The sequence below is a fragment of the Pelmatolapia mariae genome, linkage group LG10_11 (assembly GCF_036321145.2).
Source record: "Pelmatolapia mariae isolate MD_Pm_ZW linkage group LG10_11, Pm_UMD_F_2, whole genome shotgun sequence".
NCBI classification, from domain to species: domain Eukaryota; kingdom Metazoa; phylum Chordata; class Actinopteri; order Cichliformes; family Cichlidae; genus Pelmatolapia; species Pelmatolapia mariae.
Window position 1 is genome coordinate 20,702,932 of NC_086236.1, and position 19,218 is coordinate 20,722,149.

Consider the following 19,218-nt stretch of genomic DNA (forward strand, 5'->3'; position numbering starts at 1 on the left):
AAGTGTGAGTTCAACTTCCTGAGACCAACTCAGGAAGTTGAAATGTAGCCTTAAATGTAGCTTTAGTGTGTGTGTGTGAGAGAGAGAGAGAGAGAGAGAGCGAGAGGAAGGGAGAGGGAGGTAAAGAGATTATGGAATGCTGTGATGTCATCAGCTCAGTCATACACACAAAGACGAGGAGGACCCACAGGCGCTGTGACTCCCTCAGCTCAGTTAGCATACTCTGCTGTGGAGCGGCTGTCTACATCCCACTGTGAGTACTTCAGCAAATTCTAACCTTCTCTTACAACTCCCTTTTTGTTTTGTAGCACTCATTTTCTCCACTTCACCCCCTCCCCCCTGTTTTCTTTGGTTTCCTTCTCTGCACCCTGCGGTGTGTTTAGCAGACACCAATCTGTATTCCACCAGTGTGATAGTTTTCAGTCTGAGACGAGCTTTCTTTCCCTCCAAGTGCTGCCTATGTGGTAGCCATTGTTTAACTACCCACTGTGACTGGAGGAGTCCATTTCAATCCTCTTGTTAGACAACCTGGCTCTCGCTGTCCAGTGCTATGACCCAGATTTTTATCCCTCATTACAGCCAGACACTGGCCATGTTTAAAAAAAAAAAGAGAAAAAAAAGAGGCGGGGGGCCGCTATCTTGTGGGCATTTTAGAGAGAAACGAACATGGTTTTGGGGAGAGGAAGGAGCAGGGTGGGACACTGATGTCAGAAGCAGTCCCATTCCTTTGGAATCTCCTCCCATTCTGGGTAGCAGACTTTCTGTAAAGTGTTGAAATTGGCTTTGGGCTCTTCCGTATTCATGCAGGGAAGGACAAGACAACTGCTTTAAACAGATATTTCTAGTAAATGAGAAAAAAAGTTTCTTAAGAAAATATGTAAGACACTGCAGCTTTGAAAATCATGCAAGATTATCTTTACTGTGTGTTTTGTTTTGTTTTTCTCATAGATTGTGCCAAAGATGACCTCCAAAGAAATCTGACATCTTGATGGGGAAACTGAGCACAATATAGAAAGGAAGCAGGATTTGTGTGTGTATGAGAGAGAGAAAGAAGTTTGTATGAGTGAGATAGTACAGCTTGTACAAAAGAATGTGTAGAAAGAGCAAGAACCTTAATTCATGACTTCAAGAGTGACTGTAGGGACAAAGAAGAAGCTACAAAAGTCCTCTGCTGACATGAGACCATAAATCATCCTTACACACTGTACACTACGAGAAGCAAGCTTCAACTGCTTGCCAAGTGGTACCAAGTTAACCCACCAATCATTTGGCCGCCAGCATGCTGCAGCAGATCTTAAAGGACATGTACATTGACCCTGAGGTGCTGGAAGCCCTCAACGAAGAGCAGAAAAAGACACTGTTCCTGAAAATGCGCCAAGAGCAGGTGCGGCGCTGGAAAGAGCGGGAGGAGAAACTGGAGAGAGAGGGGGGCGACGCAGAGTCCAAGAGAGCAAAGCCAAGAAAAGGTAACCACACTGAGTCAAGACTTCATCACCACCACAGCCACCACCTCACCTTTTTTAACCTTCCCTCTTCCTGTTTATCTCAAACCTGAAGCTGCAGGGTGCAGCTTCAGGTTTTTCAGGCACTCCGACTGTCACGTTTTCACAAAGGTTCCACAGAAAACCATCTGTTCTCTTCTGAGCAAGCGCTTTCGGAGTCCTTGGAGTCGAGATATTTGCGTAGTGTGCTGAGAATTACCCGATAGAGCGTTACAAAGCTTGATAAGGGAACCACTGAAGCATGTGTACGTTGGCTGTGACAGATATCCTAAGCTGCTGGAGTTTGCATGCTCCCAATTATCTGAACAGCTGTTTGTCAAAACATGAAGTGAGCATCAAAATAAGTTTGTTTGTTTGTTTTTTTTGGGGGGGGGGGGTTGTTTTGTTTTTCTACAGCTCAGGTCCTAAACTATTGCAGATCTTTATTTAAAGATCTGTTATAACTGCACTTTTTATTAAATGCTTCACCCTCCACAAGGTGAAAATAGTTTGACCGTATAGTCTAATTTCCTTGTCTTCTGAGCCTCATTCACACAGACAGAAACTCTAAATTAGATCATTTTATTTCCAATTGAAACATTGCAATGTGAGGCCCCAGATGTTGCTCATATCTGGAGTTCTGTGTTTGATGGCAAATAAATGTCAGAAGAAAACATCCACAGGACAGGAGGAGATGGCAAAATAACACCCCTGCAGGGAAATTTACAAGTTAAACGAAGAGTACATGTGTTTATCAGGTGCTGACATAAGATATGATAACAAATACTGTCTTTTTCCCCATATTTGGTAAATTCTTTTGCTCAACCTAGGTGGTGAGAGAGTATGCATGGGAAAAACAAAACAAGCAGAAACTCAGGAAGCTGCAAGCCTGTCGTGAAACTGGTTTGACAAAATCTTGTCTGCATTTTCTCTTGTACGTCTTTTGTATTAAGGACTTCTGGAAGAAAGGCGTTGCGTAACGACGCGAACATAATAAATTGCTCTATCACCTTAATCCAAACAACAGGGGCAAAGTTAATTTATTTGGATGAGTGCAGCAGTTACTTAAACCACAATGATATCACAGCATGACTTAAAGCCAGTTGATGATTGACACAGTGATGTGTTCTGTCTGGTCTTGGTTAATCAAAGCACTTTCTATCAACTGTGGTACAGAGCGAGAGAACAATGCACTGTGTCTTAATGACCAGTGCAGCCATCTCTAGGAGGCTGTAGGTTGAGAACACATGGTTACAGCTCTTCTCCACAAACACGGCTTTTTTTTTCTTTCTTGCGTGTAGAGGAAATGGTGGATAGTTGATATTTCTGTGTAAAAATAGGACATGAGTCAAGACTCAGGCCTTTAAACAATTAGCAGAGTCTGAAAGGGGAAGTTAGCAGGAATTGTATGTGTTTGAAAAAAAAATGGAGACTTTGATTTTTATCTGGATGGCCTTGTGGGAGAGCTGAAATGCCAAACGGGTTTTTAGCCCCAAAATGAAGCTCATATCCCACTCAGCAGTTGCTCCTGCACTTTTGTGTTTTCCATTAGTTTTGGTTTTTCTTTAGTTTTCCCGTTTTGCCTGTCGATTCAGGTTAGTTTTGGTTAGTTTCCAGTGCAGGATGTGCTCGTTTTGATTTTGTTGTTGTCGTAGGTCTAATTAGGTTTGGTGGCACTTTTGAAATGTCTTATTGTGACAAGGAGCGCACTTGTCAGACTGGAGGATTAAAGAAGCTCACAGAAGTACATTAACACAATACAACATTACAAACACATGACTCACAGTCACATATAAATCCTAGTCCAAAATAATACACACGCAGCAGTGCCTTATTGGGCTGTTTGTTCTGACATCAGACTGAGAGAGACTAAAACTAAAGACATTGCTATTTTTTTACTTTTCTAAGTACAATTTTGTTTCTGGAAGTACTTTTGTGGTTACCACAAGGTTGTCCTCGTGGTAATGAGTGTTTATGTGCTGACTTTGACTTTATGCTGCCCTGTTTCTGTGCCTTTGTTTATGTTGTACTTAGACTGGTGACATTTACACGAGGCGGGAAAAACTGTGATTAAAATCAATGATCTTGTTCTTCAGCAACAGATTGTTATTTCAAATACAGATATATTCTGTTTATAAGAAAGTGCAACACATTCTTAGTGACGACAGTGGAAATGCCTCTTGTACATTCTGTCATCACATAAAATGTAGCATCCTTGTACTCAGATGACAGGGTTCATGTCATGTGCGTCTGACGATTGTTTTGTGGCTTTTGCTGTCAGTTTTTGTTGGAAATGTGTTTAGAGGTATGTTCTGACGGCTGCGTCATGCTGGTATGCCCCGCTGGAATGTGATCCACAGGGTTGGCTGGCAAAACCAGTTCACTATGAAAGTAACTTCTCAGTGCTCCAAACATAGTTACAAGGATGTGACATATGGACAGATGACAAATTAAAGGAAAAACCCAACTCTTGACATCTACTTAAATCCAGTGTCTTTGTTTTCTTGGTTGGCTCACTGTGGGTCCATGTTTTCCCCTTACACAGATGGGTGACTGCAAATCAATACAAAGTTGTTTTGAGTGATCACATTTAGCCTGTGACGAATATCATTTATATTCTGATAGCAGTCTCGACCCCAGGATAACAAGACAGCCCCAGGGCATAAAGGATCACTGAGTGGGTTGATGAGTGTGAGAATAATGTGCGTTTCAGTTCAGCTCTAGTTATATAACACCAGTTCACAAACAAGTCTTGTACTGTAATTTAGACAATATTAGAGAGAAAGAGAGGGCCTAAAATGAGACTATCCACTATGAGCACGCGCTTGCCAATGGTGGGGAAGAAGAACCATCTTAACAGGAAGAGACCTCCAGCAGAACCAGGCTCTATGAACTATGAGGTCTTTAAGAAGGCAACCTGAATTTTATAATGTTGCCTAAAGAGCTCATGTACAGGATGAAAAGCATCAGTTCTAAAACAAGTGTAAGTGTTTGCAGCTTAATAACCTTTTATCGTGTGAGAAAGACTTGTCATTTACACACACACACACACACACACACACACAGACAAATGTGTATCTCCATCCCAAGGAAACGATACAAGTGTGTTAAATGTTGTGATCACTGCAATAACAGAGAGCTGCAGTAAAATCAGTGAGTAAAAGGAAAGACAAAGCGATAATTCAGAAACCGCGAGATAATCACAATAACTTTCACTAGTGATCTTTTAAGTGAGCCGCGTTACCATACAACACAATCACCTTTATTTAGACTTTTTTTTTTTTCAGACGTATATTACATTTGATTGGAAGCCGCTGACCCCATCTAGAAAGCAAAACAGCAGAGTGAATATAAGAAATCAATAAATAAATGAATAAATCATCATTTATAAATCTATAAATTATTTTCCTTGTGGCCTTAGACCACAAGGAGAATCACCAAGACTGGACTGTGATTAAGAATGTCTTTAACCAGCACTACAAGTTGTTATGTGAGGGTCAAAGTATGCTTATGTCGATCACTAGTTATCAGTGTTAATAAAACATTTCAGAGTAATCGTTTGAAAAATCAGGGGTGGGCCTTCTAAATAGTCTATTCAATATTTTATCATTTATTCTGTTGTGTTATTTTGATATAGCCTTATAAGATTTGTAGGCATATCCCACCTTTTTTTAAATATAATTTTTTTTGTAACAGGTTCACTGAGGGAAATTCAAAAGCACTTTCAGTTTTGTTTCAGTAGCTAGTTGACTTGTAATGTTTAAGTGTGTTTGTGTTTTTAACAGCCAACAATAAAAGTGTCAGCTGGCAGCTCGGCCGGGATGGGGACGTGGCGGTTGTTGTGATTGGGGAGGTGGATGAGCTGAGCTCCAAATTCATCTGCTCAGGATTTGGAGAGAAGAAGACTCCAAGCCTGCAGAACAACACAAGGTAATACACATTTGTAATACAAAACAGACAGTGATGGTTTGTTTGTTTTTTTTAAATAACTAAGATTAAAGTCAGAGAACAACGTGTAACAGAAGAATCAGTGTTTCAGTTTTGTTTTGTTTTTCTTTTTTTGTGTGCATGTGTTGCTAACAGATTGTCATTTAAGGAGATTTGGTTGGGTTTTATACGTGACACATTCTGTTTATGTTTTCCAGCCATCAAACTATACTGAAGGACAGAAAAAACACGGAACCTGTCAAGACTGAGAGAGAGAACCTCCTTTCTAAAACGCAACCCGACGTCTCACTGAATCTAAAGGTGTGTGTAGCTGTCTGTGATCCTTAAAAATCAAATCATTTTGGTTGGAGAAAAAAAAAGTCATAATTTTTTTTTTTTTTTTTTAATGTTAAACACTGCTATCGCCTCTTGATTTAAATAAAAACATACACCTAATAAATATGTTAAAGTTGATTAAAACATCGTGTATAATAAAAATGACTGAAATGGAGTGGCCTTTCAGATCGACATAAAATAAAGTTTCACGGTGCTCTTTATCTCTTATCCATTCAACTCAATATTTCCATCTCAATCTCAACGCTGGTGGAGTCATTTTCACTTCTCATACCCGCCGAGCAGTTTGTGGAAACTTTCCATTAGGTTCTTGAGCATAGCTGGTGAAAATCAATCGCTGCCCTGTTTCTGTGTCAAAATAATGTGCTGATGATTTCTGGCCTGGTGATATTTTAGGTGTGTGTGTGTGTATGTGCACAGCAGTGTATTAGTTTTGGTGTGTGTGTGTGTGTGTGTGTGTGTGTACGAGTGTGTCTTGGGGGTGCTGGTGGGTGCCTCCTTTTTTTTTTTTTTTTTTTTCTCATGCTATCTCAAAAAGAGATTTGCTGTGTTGTCATGGCAACCATGCACACACTGAGCCACAGCGAGCCAGCGTACATGGTCTCATCTGGCCTGACCATGATGTTTCTCTAAAGCTAAAGCTGCTTGCTGCTCATTCAGTGGAAATAAGAGCCCATCATTGTTTTTCCCGCAGAAACAAAACCACTGCACAGATATGTTTTTTTCTTAGAAGCAACTTTTAATTTGAAATATATTCACACGATTTATCTCATCTCTATTTCTTAAACTCCTTTAAGTATAGATTTAAGAGCTTATTCCAAGCACTGAACTCTAAAAGTTGAGGAAGATGACGTGTTGCCATCAGTACTAACTACCATGTCTCTTTCTCTCCCAGCAGGGGAAATGTGAGGAGGCGAGCACTTTACTCCCTCTGCCGGTGAGTTGGAGTAACTGCCTGCACTAACAGAGCTGTGTGCTCTCACACTGCATCATGGCCCAGATCACTCATGTAATGTCTTTGTTAAACCCACAGGTGTCAGTGAGCGAGCATTCACCGCCTACAGCAACTGCAAAGGTATCTGTGAATTAAAGTCATTGCAGGTGTTTTGAGCTCATTCTAGCTTTTTGAAATATTTTTAAGAAAAGAAATGTTTGCATACCTGTGCAGAAAAACACTTTTTAAAAGACATGTTTCAGCGAGGTGCTGTATACGACGTGCAGTAAAATCTCTAGCTCTTTGAAGCACAACCACCACAGAGTGCCTATATGACTTTTTGTGGCAGTCCCACCCTCTGAGTCACAGGAAATGGTGGTTGGGGCCAGCTGTCCCCTTGCTCCCAGCCCCTCTGCAGATCATCTTTCTCCCAGCATTCTCCTTCTCTGTGCTCCCGCTTGTCTAAGCTGCCGCACCCCTCACAGTTCTCTCTCCGGGGAACAGCTGAACTGTCCTGTCCTCCCACTAGCTCCATCGCCGCTCCAGCCTTGTGTCGTCTGGGGAGTAGGCTTGCTATATCCCCTTGCTTTCTTCTTCTGCGTTTATGTGCGTGCGTGCGTGCGTGCGTGTGTGTGTGTGTATGCAGGTGACACGCTTTGCAAGAACAGCTGAATCACAGAGGCAAGGCAGGATTTCTGGACTGCCCTAGAACAGATGGTTGATGAACTTGATCAGGGAATTAAAACGCCAGAGATAGAGAATGCGTCAGTCGCAGATGGATGGGATTGTGGGATAGTCTCCTGAGGTTTGGGCGCGTGAGCTCTCCTCTGTTCCGTTTTTTTTCCTCTTCTTCTTTTTTCCCCTCCTCTTTGCCACAGACAGAAATTTCTCTCCCTCACATCTTATATCCATACCAGCCTCTCTCCATTACAGGCCCCAGCACATCTTTGGCCCACCCCATGTGCATGTGGCAAGAAAGCATTCACACCTTAGGAGGTTTGGCAAGTGTGACAGCCAAGAATTCACAGCATAAGCCTTTCTTTATAGGATTCATAATTTGGTTGAATGCCTTGTTTATAGATTGAATGATTTGTTCCTGGAGGAGAAAGGAAACGGGGGCGCTTTGGTGATGTAGCTGTGGCTGTGGCTGTTGCTAACGCCGCTGCAGCTTTTCTCCAGTTGATTTAGAGAGCGAAGGAGTCGTCGTGAGGGAGGAGGAGAGAGTGAGATTGTTGATTAAGAAGGCGTAAGATCAGGAGGCAAGATTAGCAAGGCTGCTTGATTTTCAAGTCACCTTATAATTTTCTCTCCAAACATCCTTAAACTCTTAATCAGTGGTCATAGTTCTGCGTGTTTCATTACGGCACCATGTTGTCACTGGAGGATTCTAATTTAGTGAATCATTTATCCAATGATTTAATCAAACATGACAGTAATTCCACTGTATGTGAATTAGCTGTCAACACCGATCGCACTCCCCGCTTCTCTTTTGTCACTCCTCACTCTGCAGCTCGAGTTGAAGTCAGCCAATGCAACCGAGGAGAAGTCAGTTCCCCAGCCCTCCATCTGCTCCAGGCCTCCCATGAGAGCTAACGCTGTCAAGACGAGACCGGCTTCTGCAAATGCAGCACCAGACTATGTCAACACGAGACCTGGCCTCACAAATCTGAGGCTGGCTACCGCCGTGCCATACTCTTCTCCCGGCAGCGCTGTCAAAATAGACTCTGGCATGACGTCATCAACCAAAGGGAGCCTGCAGTCAAAAGAACCCCAGAAGCCGCAGGAGTCACTGGGTGGTAAAGGTGAGTGAATTTAACTCAGAGTTAAAAGTACATGTCAGATCTAATGTTTTAGTGAATTGATGACATGGTATTGTTTTAACCCCTGTGATGTACTGGGAAAACTATGGTGTGCCATCCATCTTTCACAGTATCAGGTGGGAGGGACTTTAGACCCCTTCTACCTTTTTTGTGTGGTTTTTTTTTATTTTCTCGGTTTTCCTGTAATCCAATAAGCAAAAGCAGCCATATTGATTATGATCAGTGTCACCGTGGATAAACTAATCTAGATTTGTGGGAAGTCCATGATTCTTATTTCTGGCTAAGTTTCATTTGTTGCGGAAAGCCTGGACGCCAGGTTTAAACATATGGGTTTAAAATTGAGTTCACAACATGGTTACTGCCTTACGTGACAATCACCACCGCTCTCTGAGCCAGCTGCAGCTTTTTCTCAAAGAGTAATAATAGCTTTGGAGAGCTGAGCAGAACCAGTCTGAACAAAGTTCATACTAGATAAATTTCTCTGTGCTGCAGCAAGGAAGAAGGATTTATTTCCTGAAACCCAATGTGCTCGCCAAATAGTGCCTCAGCCCCCTGGAATCTTTATGGACTGGCAGAGTAAAAGAGGCCTGCCTAGAGGGGAAAAAAGGGGGGAAAAAAACGTATGCGACTGGGATTTGTCCCCTTGTACCATGTTGCTTGTGCACACCTGCTCTTTTGATAGCTTCTCTATTGTGATCAGTTTCTGTCAACAATTAATTTGTCAACAGCCGTGGCAATGCAGTCGACATTTGGTGGGACCAAATCTGCTGGATTTGAGGGTCCAATTCCCCCTTTCCCCCCCCAAAAAAAATCTAAATGTGAAAACCAATTTCCTGATGGAAATTGGTGGCCAGCAGGGGTGTTTGCTCTGCTCTTCTCTCCTCTCATTTTTTTTTTTGCCTCTCATTCCATCCTCTCCCTAGCCCTTCCTCTCCAGATCCTTTATTCTCCAGTCTTTTCTTCAGAGCGTCGTGCTAAGTTTGTGAGCAAATACAAAAAAGAAGAAGAAAAAAGATTTTTTTTTTTTTGACCTTGATGGAAAATATCATGAGGTCAAGGAAAAATGTGAAGGCAAATTATCTGCCAGCAGTTAAACTAAAATATTAATTCCCTAGAATGACTACTCAAAACTCAAACACTTTACTCCATGTGTTCTTCTGTGTTATTTCATGGAGGCAACATAAATGTGCGTAAAAGTGTAAAAATATGCCTTTGTTAAGTGGTAATTTAGTAATAACAAAGGATACCAGTCAAAAAATTAAAACAAAGGGCATTATTTACAAAACCTTATCTATCCTTCTGTGTCAATCTTGGCAAAGGTTGTTCTTCAAAGCTGCAATACTGTGCAAAAGTCTTGAGTCACTCTTTCTTAATATTTTTCTAGGAAAAAGGGAAATGGGTTCAGCAAATTATTCAAATTCAGCATTCAAATAAAAGCTTTGAAAGACCTTCAGAAAGCATGGAGAAGTCTGGCTTGTTGAAACCAACATGGAACGAAATAAGGTGTGAAACGAGACTTTTGCACAGTATTGTATATTATATTAATTTTGTTTCAATTTGGGCTGAGATGAGGTCTTCCTGTCAGGGTAATGTATCAGTGTTTTTGTTTCTCTTTTAGTCTTTTATGGGTCTGCTCCTCTCGTGCAACTTTCCTTTTGTGCCAGTGTTAAATAAAATGGGGAGGTTTTTTTATGTTGTAGAGATGAACCAACTTCTTGTTTGAATCTTGCTCGAGTTATCGTTGTAATATCTAATATACCTGTTGGAAGCTCATGTACCACACAGTGACCCAGTTAAGTATAAAAATGGTCATTGTAAGGGTGAAGTTAGCACCATCCAGTGGAAATCAGTGATACTGTAGGGAAAGAAAAGTCCAGTTGAGCAGAAAATCTCATCTCCATAAAGGTCCCTCTGCTGGAAAAATGCCCTCCCTACACCACACGCTCACTGCAACATGAACTTGAAGGCTGGCTTCCTCCAGAACCATTTTTAAATTTGGAAGAAACAAAGAAACCGTTTTTCCTTTCAACTGTGATTGCAGCAATTTTATTGGGTCAACTTAAGTTTATACCAGGCAGATGTCGACAGTGTCAGTTTCCTTCAGAGAGCTATACAACAAAACCAAGTTCCCAGCACCTTAACAGGAGCTTCCTCATAGCTGTGTGACTGTCTATTGGTTTAGCCACATGTTTTTAGCATTTCATAAAAAATGGGTTGGGGGGGGGGAGAAATCCTGAAAATATTTCTTGCCCCTGCCCCCCGCCCCTTTTTTTCTGATTATTGTAAACATTCAAGTTCATTACAGATTTTTGGCGGTCAAACCCATACACATGGGTTGACCAACTCATGAGAATGTCGCAAAAAGACAAAGTGTGTTGTTGTTGTTTTTTGTTTTTTTTTTCTTGTTTGTTTTTAGTTAAATGTGGATCTGGCTGCAAAGATGTATTGTAAGTTTGGTGGCATGTGCGTCTTCACCCACTTTGGTGGTTAGATTAGTGGCTACATCTATGCTCACTGGGCGCTAGCACGACAGTGAATAAGAGCAAAATGTAGAGGGAAGAAAGGGAAAGGAAACCCAAAAGAACAGCTGGTGTGGTGGGAGATGAGGTGGGTTGAACACAGTGCTGAATAAATGTGTTTGACTCCGGAGCAAAAATACTGACACAGTGTCTGTCCTTGACAATGACAGGAAGCTTGTTCCAACAGGAGGAGGAGGCCAACAAAGATGAGGCTCATGCCTCAGCTGTTTTCATTTGAATGCGGGTAATGACAAGGGTTCATGCATCCTGAGCAGTTACTGTGGCTCACGCCTCATTTTCCCAAAGAATAACTAACTTTGTATTAGTGACAGTGTAAATTTGGATTTACAGCTACAACGAGGAACATAAAACTCTGAAATCTAACATTGGAGCATTCATGCTGTAAATGTTTTACACAGGTAGACTGGATGTCACGACAAGCCAGTATGGTTTAGGCTAACCCAGGAGGATAAGACGAAATCCAATTTAAAAGTCTCGGGTTCTAGATATTGACAGGATGCCGTTATCCCATGTTTGATAAATTTTAAATGGCTTAAAAAGATTAAAGGGTTTACATTAGTCAGGTAAGAGGTTGGGTAAGAACATCCAAGTATCCAAGTCTGTATATCTCGTCTGTATATCTCGACAAAAGCAAAAGAAAGTCTTGCTATACATGGATCAAGTTCCTGGATCCAGGAGGATATGAATGCAGATCAGTTTGTGATATTTTCTTGAAAACAATAATAAGACTTTAACCCCCCCCCCTTCCCACCCCCCAAATTTCAATTAGATACCTATCTGTGAAGATGTGGCATGAAATTTTGGGCCAAGTCCCACCTCTGCTAAAATGTTTGAGTAATCCTGCTAATAAACAGAGAAACAATGAAACCAAACCAACCACTAAACCTTCTTGGCAGAAATTGCGAGTGAACAAATAAAATGGCAATTAAACCCTGGTATTTTTCACAGTGTTGATGTATTTATAACAAATAATCTGGTAATTAATGGTGGTGAGAAAAATCCATATTTCTCACCAGTTTTCTCTTCAGTTTCTTTTGGCAGGATTCAGACTTTTTTGGAAACAAACAGGTGTAACATCTGCGTGGAGGAAAAAAAAAAAAATCAGTTCATGCTTGAAAATGTGAACACGGAAAGCCTGTAAATCTGAAAATGAGTCTTACTGTTAACTGGGACTCTGCACAAAAAGTGAAACCTGTGGGAGCTCAGTGGATAGCACTGTTGCCTCACAGAAAGAGGTTCCTTGGGTTTGGACCTGTCCTTCTGTGTGGAGCTTCACCCTGTGATCTCGTGGGTTTTCTCCTCTTATGTGCTAGGCCCATTTTGGCAGCAAAAATAAATCCTGAATCTTGAGATTTTTATTTCTTAGTTAAAGTTATAAAAACTGTTAACACTTCAGATAATGAAGGTAGGATGGCAGAGCCGGTGCAAGAAATAAACCTATATATGACAGTCTATATGATTTGAGGATAATTTCAAGAACATCAAAGTCTTCTGCAGCTAATACATGCACGCGTGTTTTTGTGTTTATAACTCTTCCCTGTGTCTCCGTCCGCTCTCCTCTGGCTTCACCTTCAGAGGGAAGGACACGCATTCCAGCACTGCTTTCCGACTCTAGCCCTGGGCGACGCTCAGCCAGAGCTGATAAGTGACAGGGGCCCCAGCCCCCATGCAGGAGCTTGCCCCAACGCTTACACACACGCCACACACACACACAAGCGCACCTACACCTCTCCTCCTCCCCACCCTTCAGTCCACAGACGTGCTGCTGGGGAATTCTGCCCTCTGCCCCACTTCTGCCCCCCACCTCCCACCCAAGTCCTCCACCCACGCACCCCTCCTCTTTCTCTGCGAGACATGTGGACGTCTTTAAAGAGATAGATTAGTCTTTAATTTTTGTGCTAGCCTGATCATTGACACTCCTTCCCGCCCCTCTTCTTTGTCCTCTCTGTACATTTACGAGCTGCCCCGGGAGGTGATGGGTGGCATCTTGAATGCTCGATTGGGAGATTAATCAATCTCAACAAGCAATTCGTTGCAGAGGTTCTCTTTAATTTAAATAGGTGTTTTCGCAGGTAGCTTTAATGACTTGTTTCGGCGGACGGACAGAGCTCAGGGTGCAGCTGCTAAGGAGAGTTTCATTTAGTCCCTGCCCATACACCAATCCTCCCTCTCCTGCTCCTTTCTATCTCTCCGTCTCTATTAAGCATTCCACTCCAGACCTGCAGGAAGGCTCTGAGCTCAAAAAACTCTCTGGCCATGAGTGTGTGTGCGTGCCCGCGTCTGTGTTTGTGTGCATCTGTGTGTGTTTGGTGCGTGCCTGAATGTGTGTCAGCCTCAATTGCTGGAGCCTATCCAAGGTTTCCGTGGTGACCACACAACACAACGAGACAATCAGAGGCAAGCCCACGAAACGCAGCGAGAGGACATTAACACAGGAACTATGGGTCAGGGGGCAGAGGAAGGCAGGGCAAAAGGAAGGTAGAGGGGAGGTGTTGGAGCCACGGGGAGAGGTGCACGAGAGAATGAGAAAGAGGAGCGAAAGCAGAGTAAACAGCAATAAACAATAACACAACCTTAAAGGCTACTTTAGGTCTCTCCCTTTCATGCCTGCAAGACATCAAGAGCTTTAAAGGTTTCCTGGCCTCAGGAGTGCCCATGTGGTTTTGGCTGTACCTCACCTCTTTGTGTGTGTCTGTGTGTGTGCACACTATGCCGTGGCGTTAGTCAGCGATGGCTGCATGCGTGACTGAATCCATGTGCAGTGGGTGGGTGGGGGGGTGGGGTCTGAATCCGTGTTTATGTGTGCGAGAGCATGCACGGACCTGAACGTAACGTGAGAATGTGCGTGTCTTTTGAAATTCAGCTGTTAGAAACTCTGTGCACGCCTGTGTGTGTTTCTGCGTGTGCGCACGTTTGTGTGTGTGTGTGTGTGTGTGTGTGTGTCTGTAGTCACGCACACGGGTGCTCTCACATATCTCTGTCCCCCGGGGATGACGCTAAAAATATGTGGCTCCTCAAGCCTTCTGGTGTCTGAGCAGCGTCTGTCTGCTCTCCATTCCCGTCCCTGCGGCCCTCCCTCCCCTTCGTTCGTTACTCCTGTTCCCTCCATTCCTCCCTCAATTACACCCTCTTCCAAACACAGTACCTCGGCAACACACACGCACGCACACAAAAGCACAAACTACACCCAGCTGTGTCCCTACTACACTTCCACTGAGGATGACCTCTGCTCAGCCGTAGCGGGATAAAGGAAAGCGAATGAAAAGGAGAAAAAAAGGCAGAAAAGGGTGAAGAGCGAGCTAACATGGCATTGCGGGAAGGGTAGTGGTTGATTCCTGCTTGTCCAACAGCTACTGAACATAAAATCATAAATAAGTGATTTGCAAAGCATTTAAGCCCCTATATCTAATTGAAAACTGTGAAGACACACACAAACATCCCTCTATATATGATATATTTTTTCATTCTAAACTTGATACCTGGAACATGTGACATGTTTACCACCATGTTGCATCACCTCTCCTTTAACAAAGCTTTGTAAGCATTAGGGAACTAAAGAGATCATGTTGCTGTGGTTTTAAAGGCAAAACGTAAACTGTTGTGTGTTGTTTTCTTTTTCTTCCAGATATCGGCGAATCAGAAAAGCTTCAAAAGGCTAGCTCAGAGGAGCCTAGGACGTCAGGGAGTGCACCAATGTGCGCAGGGCGTGGCCGCGTGGCTCAGCTGATGAAAACCTTCAGTGTCGATATAAACCCCGCGCAGACCCCTTCCCGTGGGATTAAGCCACCCCTTCCCACAAAACCTAGCCACTTGCGTCAAACGAGCACACCTACTGTCAGGTAATCCGTACACTGGTGAACAGGCACCCACCCAAGCTTCATGCATCCCTGTGATTCAGATCACCTACTGTGATGCCTCATTCAGAGGCTTAATGGGATGGACTCCAAAGGTGGTTTAGAAGTGGTAATGTTTGCATTGTTGCTGTCACTCTGAATGCACAGTGATGGAAATGCTTGAATGTAATGGTTTTCTTTTATTGTTGTTATTTTTTTTGATGCTGCAGTACTGTAAACACTCTTTAAGTCAAAAGAATTCCAAAGAAGTGGATTGCATTTGAAAGTTTTTAAACATTTTGCCAGGAAAATGATGGCGCACATATTTTCAAATGAATTTACTTGTTACTGATGCTTTTCACTTCCGTACAAGCATGAAAAAATGTGCTATTTTTCTAAAACACAGTTTTTACCCTAATTCACAAAGCCCGCGCACACGATATTTACTGACAAGTTGCCTTTTCTTTTGATTGCTTATAAGACAGTTTACATTCGCTGGTGTGCACGCATGCCTGGTTCTGTTTTTCCTCCTTATTTCTGTCTTCTTGAACAAAAGAATGGGCATGGGGGGCATGAGGGTGTGAAAGAAGGCACAGTAGGGGCCTCCTTTATCTTGCTGTCTCCTCCCTGGGAATAGTGTAGAGTTGTTTATTTGTCATAATGCAATGTATGTCTCCCTCTGCCACCTGGCAGGAGGCTCACTGCGACCTGTTGTGGACCAATGACAGTGCCAAATGCACTCATCTGTCACTCCCAGTGGATCAAATCCTGGCAAGTTAGACAGTTGCTGCCAAATAATCCAGCGTTTCATGTTTTTGAGCTGTGTGACTGTACTTTTTGCTTATTGTTTTTTTGGTTTGTTTTTTAAATTTTTCTATATGAGGAGTGAGATTTTGTGATGGGATATTTAACATTACAGCAATGTTCACTTATAAAATGAGGGACATTTTTTTTTCTCTTTTTTGATGTCAAGGTTGTGTGGTACAGTCAATGAAACAATAAAGCTGCATAACTTGTACACCCGAGTCTTTTAAAGTTTGTGTGTGTGTTTACTCTCTTAAAAAAACCCTCTCACTCTGTCTCTGTTTATTCTGTCTGGCAATCCTTCAGCTAATTTGCTGACTTAGCCTCTGAGAGCAACAGCCAATTTTTCGGGGTTCTGATGTAGCCACCAGATATTCAAGCCAAGAATGCTGTCCATTAGTCATTGTTTGCAAAGATTAAAAAAAACAAAACAACCACTTTTAATGAAAGTTTGTGTTCAGTCTCTTTTTGATGTAAGCTTTTCTTTTTAAATCTGCTCCAATGTGATTGGTCAGTTGAACTTGAACTAGAAACTAGCTACAACAGGTAACCAGTCAGATCAAGAAGCAAATAATCTTGTCCCTTTCCTACTAATTCTGAAATACTGGATAATTCTGTTCATAGAATTTATAGTTTAGCTAACTTTCATCACTGTAATCCCAATAAAAAGAAATAAAAGTTTCATGTGGCGTTCAGAGGGCAAAACATTTGAAATAATTTGATTATTTACTTGTAAAAAAAAAGAAAAGGAAAAAAAAAACCTGTAAAAAAAAAATTAAAAAAAAATTCTGTAACATGTAGGTTGCAGCTGGTGAACTGAGAATATCTGCCTTTTTTAGATGTCCAGCCTCAGCAAATATACTTGCATGCTTCACCAGGGTCAGTGTAAAATTTTAATTTCAGCAGCACAACAGATACACCCACACGCTTGTTATCGCTGTGCTCAGACATTTCTTGCTTAATTTCCAGTAATGCTCTCCAAGCCTGCAGATGAAATTCAAATCTTTGCAAAAATTGAGGCATATTTTCACATTTGTACCTGTGATTTCCATTGCAGATTGCAGTTGCCTTGGCTAATGTTTGGCACCTGGCTAATCTGTTTAAAGAACATCCCCTGTAACAAATCAGCCAACTGGGGGTGAGTAACAGCAACACTCCAGCACCTTTTAAGTTAATGCACCACTCACTTATTAATGGTGAGTTGCAAATTGCCCTCTGATGCCCTACAGTGCCATAATTAACAACATTTAGACAGGAAGTGGTCTTTATTCTGCTGGACAAAACACAGACAAAGTCTGATACTGGATTTTAAGGCAGGAGTCACAGGAGCACATGAAATGGAAGTAAAATAGCACGCTAGTTTGGGGTGACAGAATTTATGTTTTTGTAATGTCTGGATAGGCAGCAACATGCATGCACAGGTCTACAAAGCAGAGCCCATGACTCAGCATTCGCTCTATACTCTACAAAAGACACAGTGTAAGAGTGTCATGACGCTGCTCATTGATCGAGACTCCTTTCAAACACAAGCGCACACTGGCACCATTTTAACAAGTTTCATTACAAGCTATTGTATTAATTACACTGAATACGTCAGAGTTTTTCACCTGGAACCAGATGTGCCTCAGATCCCTGAACACCTTGGAGAGACCAGCTTCTGCCTTAATGATTGTGATGACTTCAGATAGTAGGTGTGTGTGTGTACTGTGGGTTTTATTAACTTGAATTTAAAACTGTTACAAAAATGGATAATGTAGGAAGACTTCATTCACTCTGCCGTAAACACTGCTTGGTCTTTTAATCACTTAATCTAAGAACAGCAATGCAGTAATCGACAGAAGATAAGAAAATATTGGTGTAGAGAATGATTACATTAGATAAGCACAGGTAATTAAGATAGTATGTCTATGAAAAAGTGACAATATTAAAGTAAAAAAAATATTCTTTATATGTATTTAAAGAATATTTGAAACTAAAGATGATACTTTAAAAAATTTACTTGGGAGACACATTTTATAGAGTGATGACTTATATGCTAAGACGATATAATAATAAAGTTCATTTTTACCTAGTCTTGGTCAGCCATTGGCAAATGCATTTCATGTCATTGTGTTTGTAGAATGATTTTTGCATCCGCCTGGGATATTTTAGGAGATGAGCATGAATTCCTGAATGGAAATCTTTTGGAAAACTCTGCGACAGCAAAGATGGCCCTCCCCTCAAAAAGCATGCAACAGCTGAACCAATAAACATGCAAGCCTGCTGTGTTGTTGCGCTGACACATGCACACAGCAGAGGTTAATGACAGTTTCAGCTAAGCAGTGGCAAGCATATCTGCTTGTTTCTGTAGTGAAGAAGTAGCTAAGTTTCCTTCTCATTTTTCTTTGCAGATACGTAGTAAGACAAAATTGCCTTTTAATCCTTATTATGGGGCAAAATAAGGAAACTTCTGAAACACATTTTTCCTTCGGATGATCATTCTGTACATAGTCTTTATGGCTGATGACTACTGAAATTTAAGTTGTGGCTCTCATCTCATTTATTCAGATAAGGGCTAATATTTATTAGAATGTGACTATTTTGTGAAACCAGATAAAATATAGCCTTAGGCCTTTGCTTATGCATCTGTTCTCACCTGATGTCTTTTGAACCAAACAATTTTTTTTCTCCTGATTATGACTGTAGGATAATTTTCATATGATATGATGAGCTACTCTAATATTCCCATCTGGCACTGCAAAGTCATTGCAAACAAAACACTGCTGTCTAGACTGGTGTGGATCTTGTATCTGCGTAGGCCCACACAGAGGGCAACAGTGTTCTCTCCTGCAGGAAAGTGCTTTATAACTTGACAAACGACCTGCGAGTCCACATCCAAATGTACTCCTCAATCAGGTCTCATCACTGAAGTCGTCTTTTAGGATTTACAGCACAACACGTCATGTAGCATACATAGTAGGTTCTATTGTTCACGCTCTAGGTACTTGTGCAACACAGTGAAAGTGCTGAAGCACGCAACTGTGCAATGCCGCCTATAGATCTCCGTCCCTCAATGAGCCTAACAATGGCTGTGGCTGTTCTCTGATGCGCAGAGACATCGTCGAGCAGTTTCCAGGAGATATCTGTGGCGAGTCCCTTGGTATGCCCCCCACCCCCCTTGGCCCCACACACACACACGCGCACACACACTTTTCTCTTCATCCACCGAGCGCGGCCACTGCTGTCGTCAGGGCCCTCCGATGGGAGATAAAAAAGAAGCTGTTGTCGTCTCCTTGCAGGAGAGATGGACGCCTGTTTCTCTCTCTCTCTCTTTCTCTTTTTTTTTTCTCTGCCTCACTCGTTTCACGCTCACACAAGGGGAAGTGAAGAGAGGAGAGGAAAGAGAGGGGAAAAAAAACGAACAATGTGGAAGAAAGAAAGAAAGCTATACTGCGTGCTGTGGCGTTCCACCACACCACCAATAACTCCCCCTCTCCTCCAGCACCAGCCCCATCCACAGCAACCCTAGTAGAGAGAGAGAGAGAG

At 42.1% G+C, this 19,218-nt stretch overlaps 1 protein-coding gene across 2 annotated transcripts; it reads left to right on the forward strand.

Moving 5' to 3' along the window:
• The first annotated feature begins 145 nt into the window (after positions 1-145).
• Positions 146-15,915, forward strand: zgc:100829 (uncharacterized protein LOC445149 homolog). Of its 2 annotated transcripts, none has more exons than XM_063487623.1 (8): positions 146-253; positions 949-1,466; positions 5,267-5,411; positions 5,627-5,729; positions 6,658-6,699; positions 6,796-6,837; positions 8,207-8,498; positions 14,682-15,915. In XM_063487623.1, exons 2-8 carry the CDS (start codon positions 1,280-1,282, stop codon positions 14,897-14,899), a joined length of 1,029 nt encoding a protein of 342 aa, XP_063343693.1. In that variant the 5' UTR covers positions 146-253; positions 949-1,279; the 3' UTR covers positions 14,900-15,915. The 2 variants fall into 2 exon arrangements, with proteins under 2 accessions (XP_063343693.1, XP_063343694.1); XM_063487624.1 differs by having other exon boundaries at positions 6,661-6,699.
• The last annotated feature ends 3,303 nt before the right edge of the window (positions 15,916-19,218 follow it).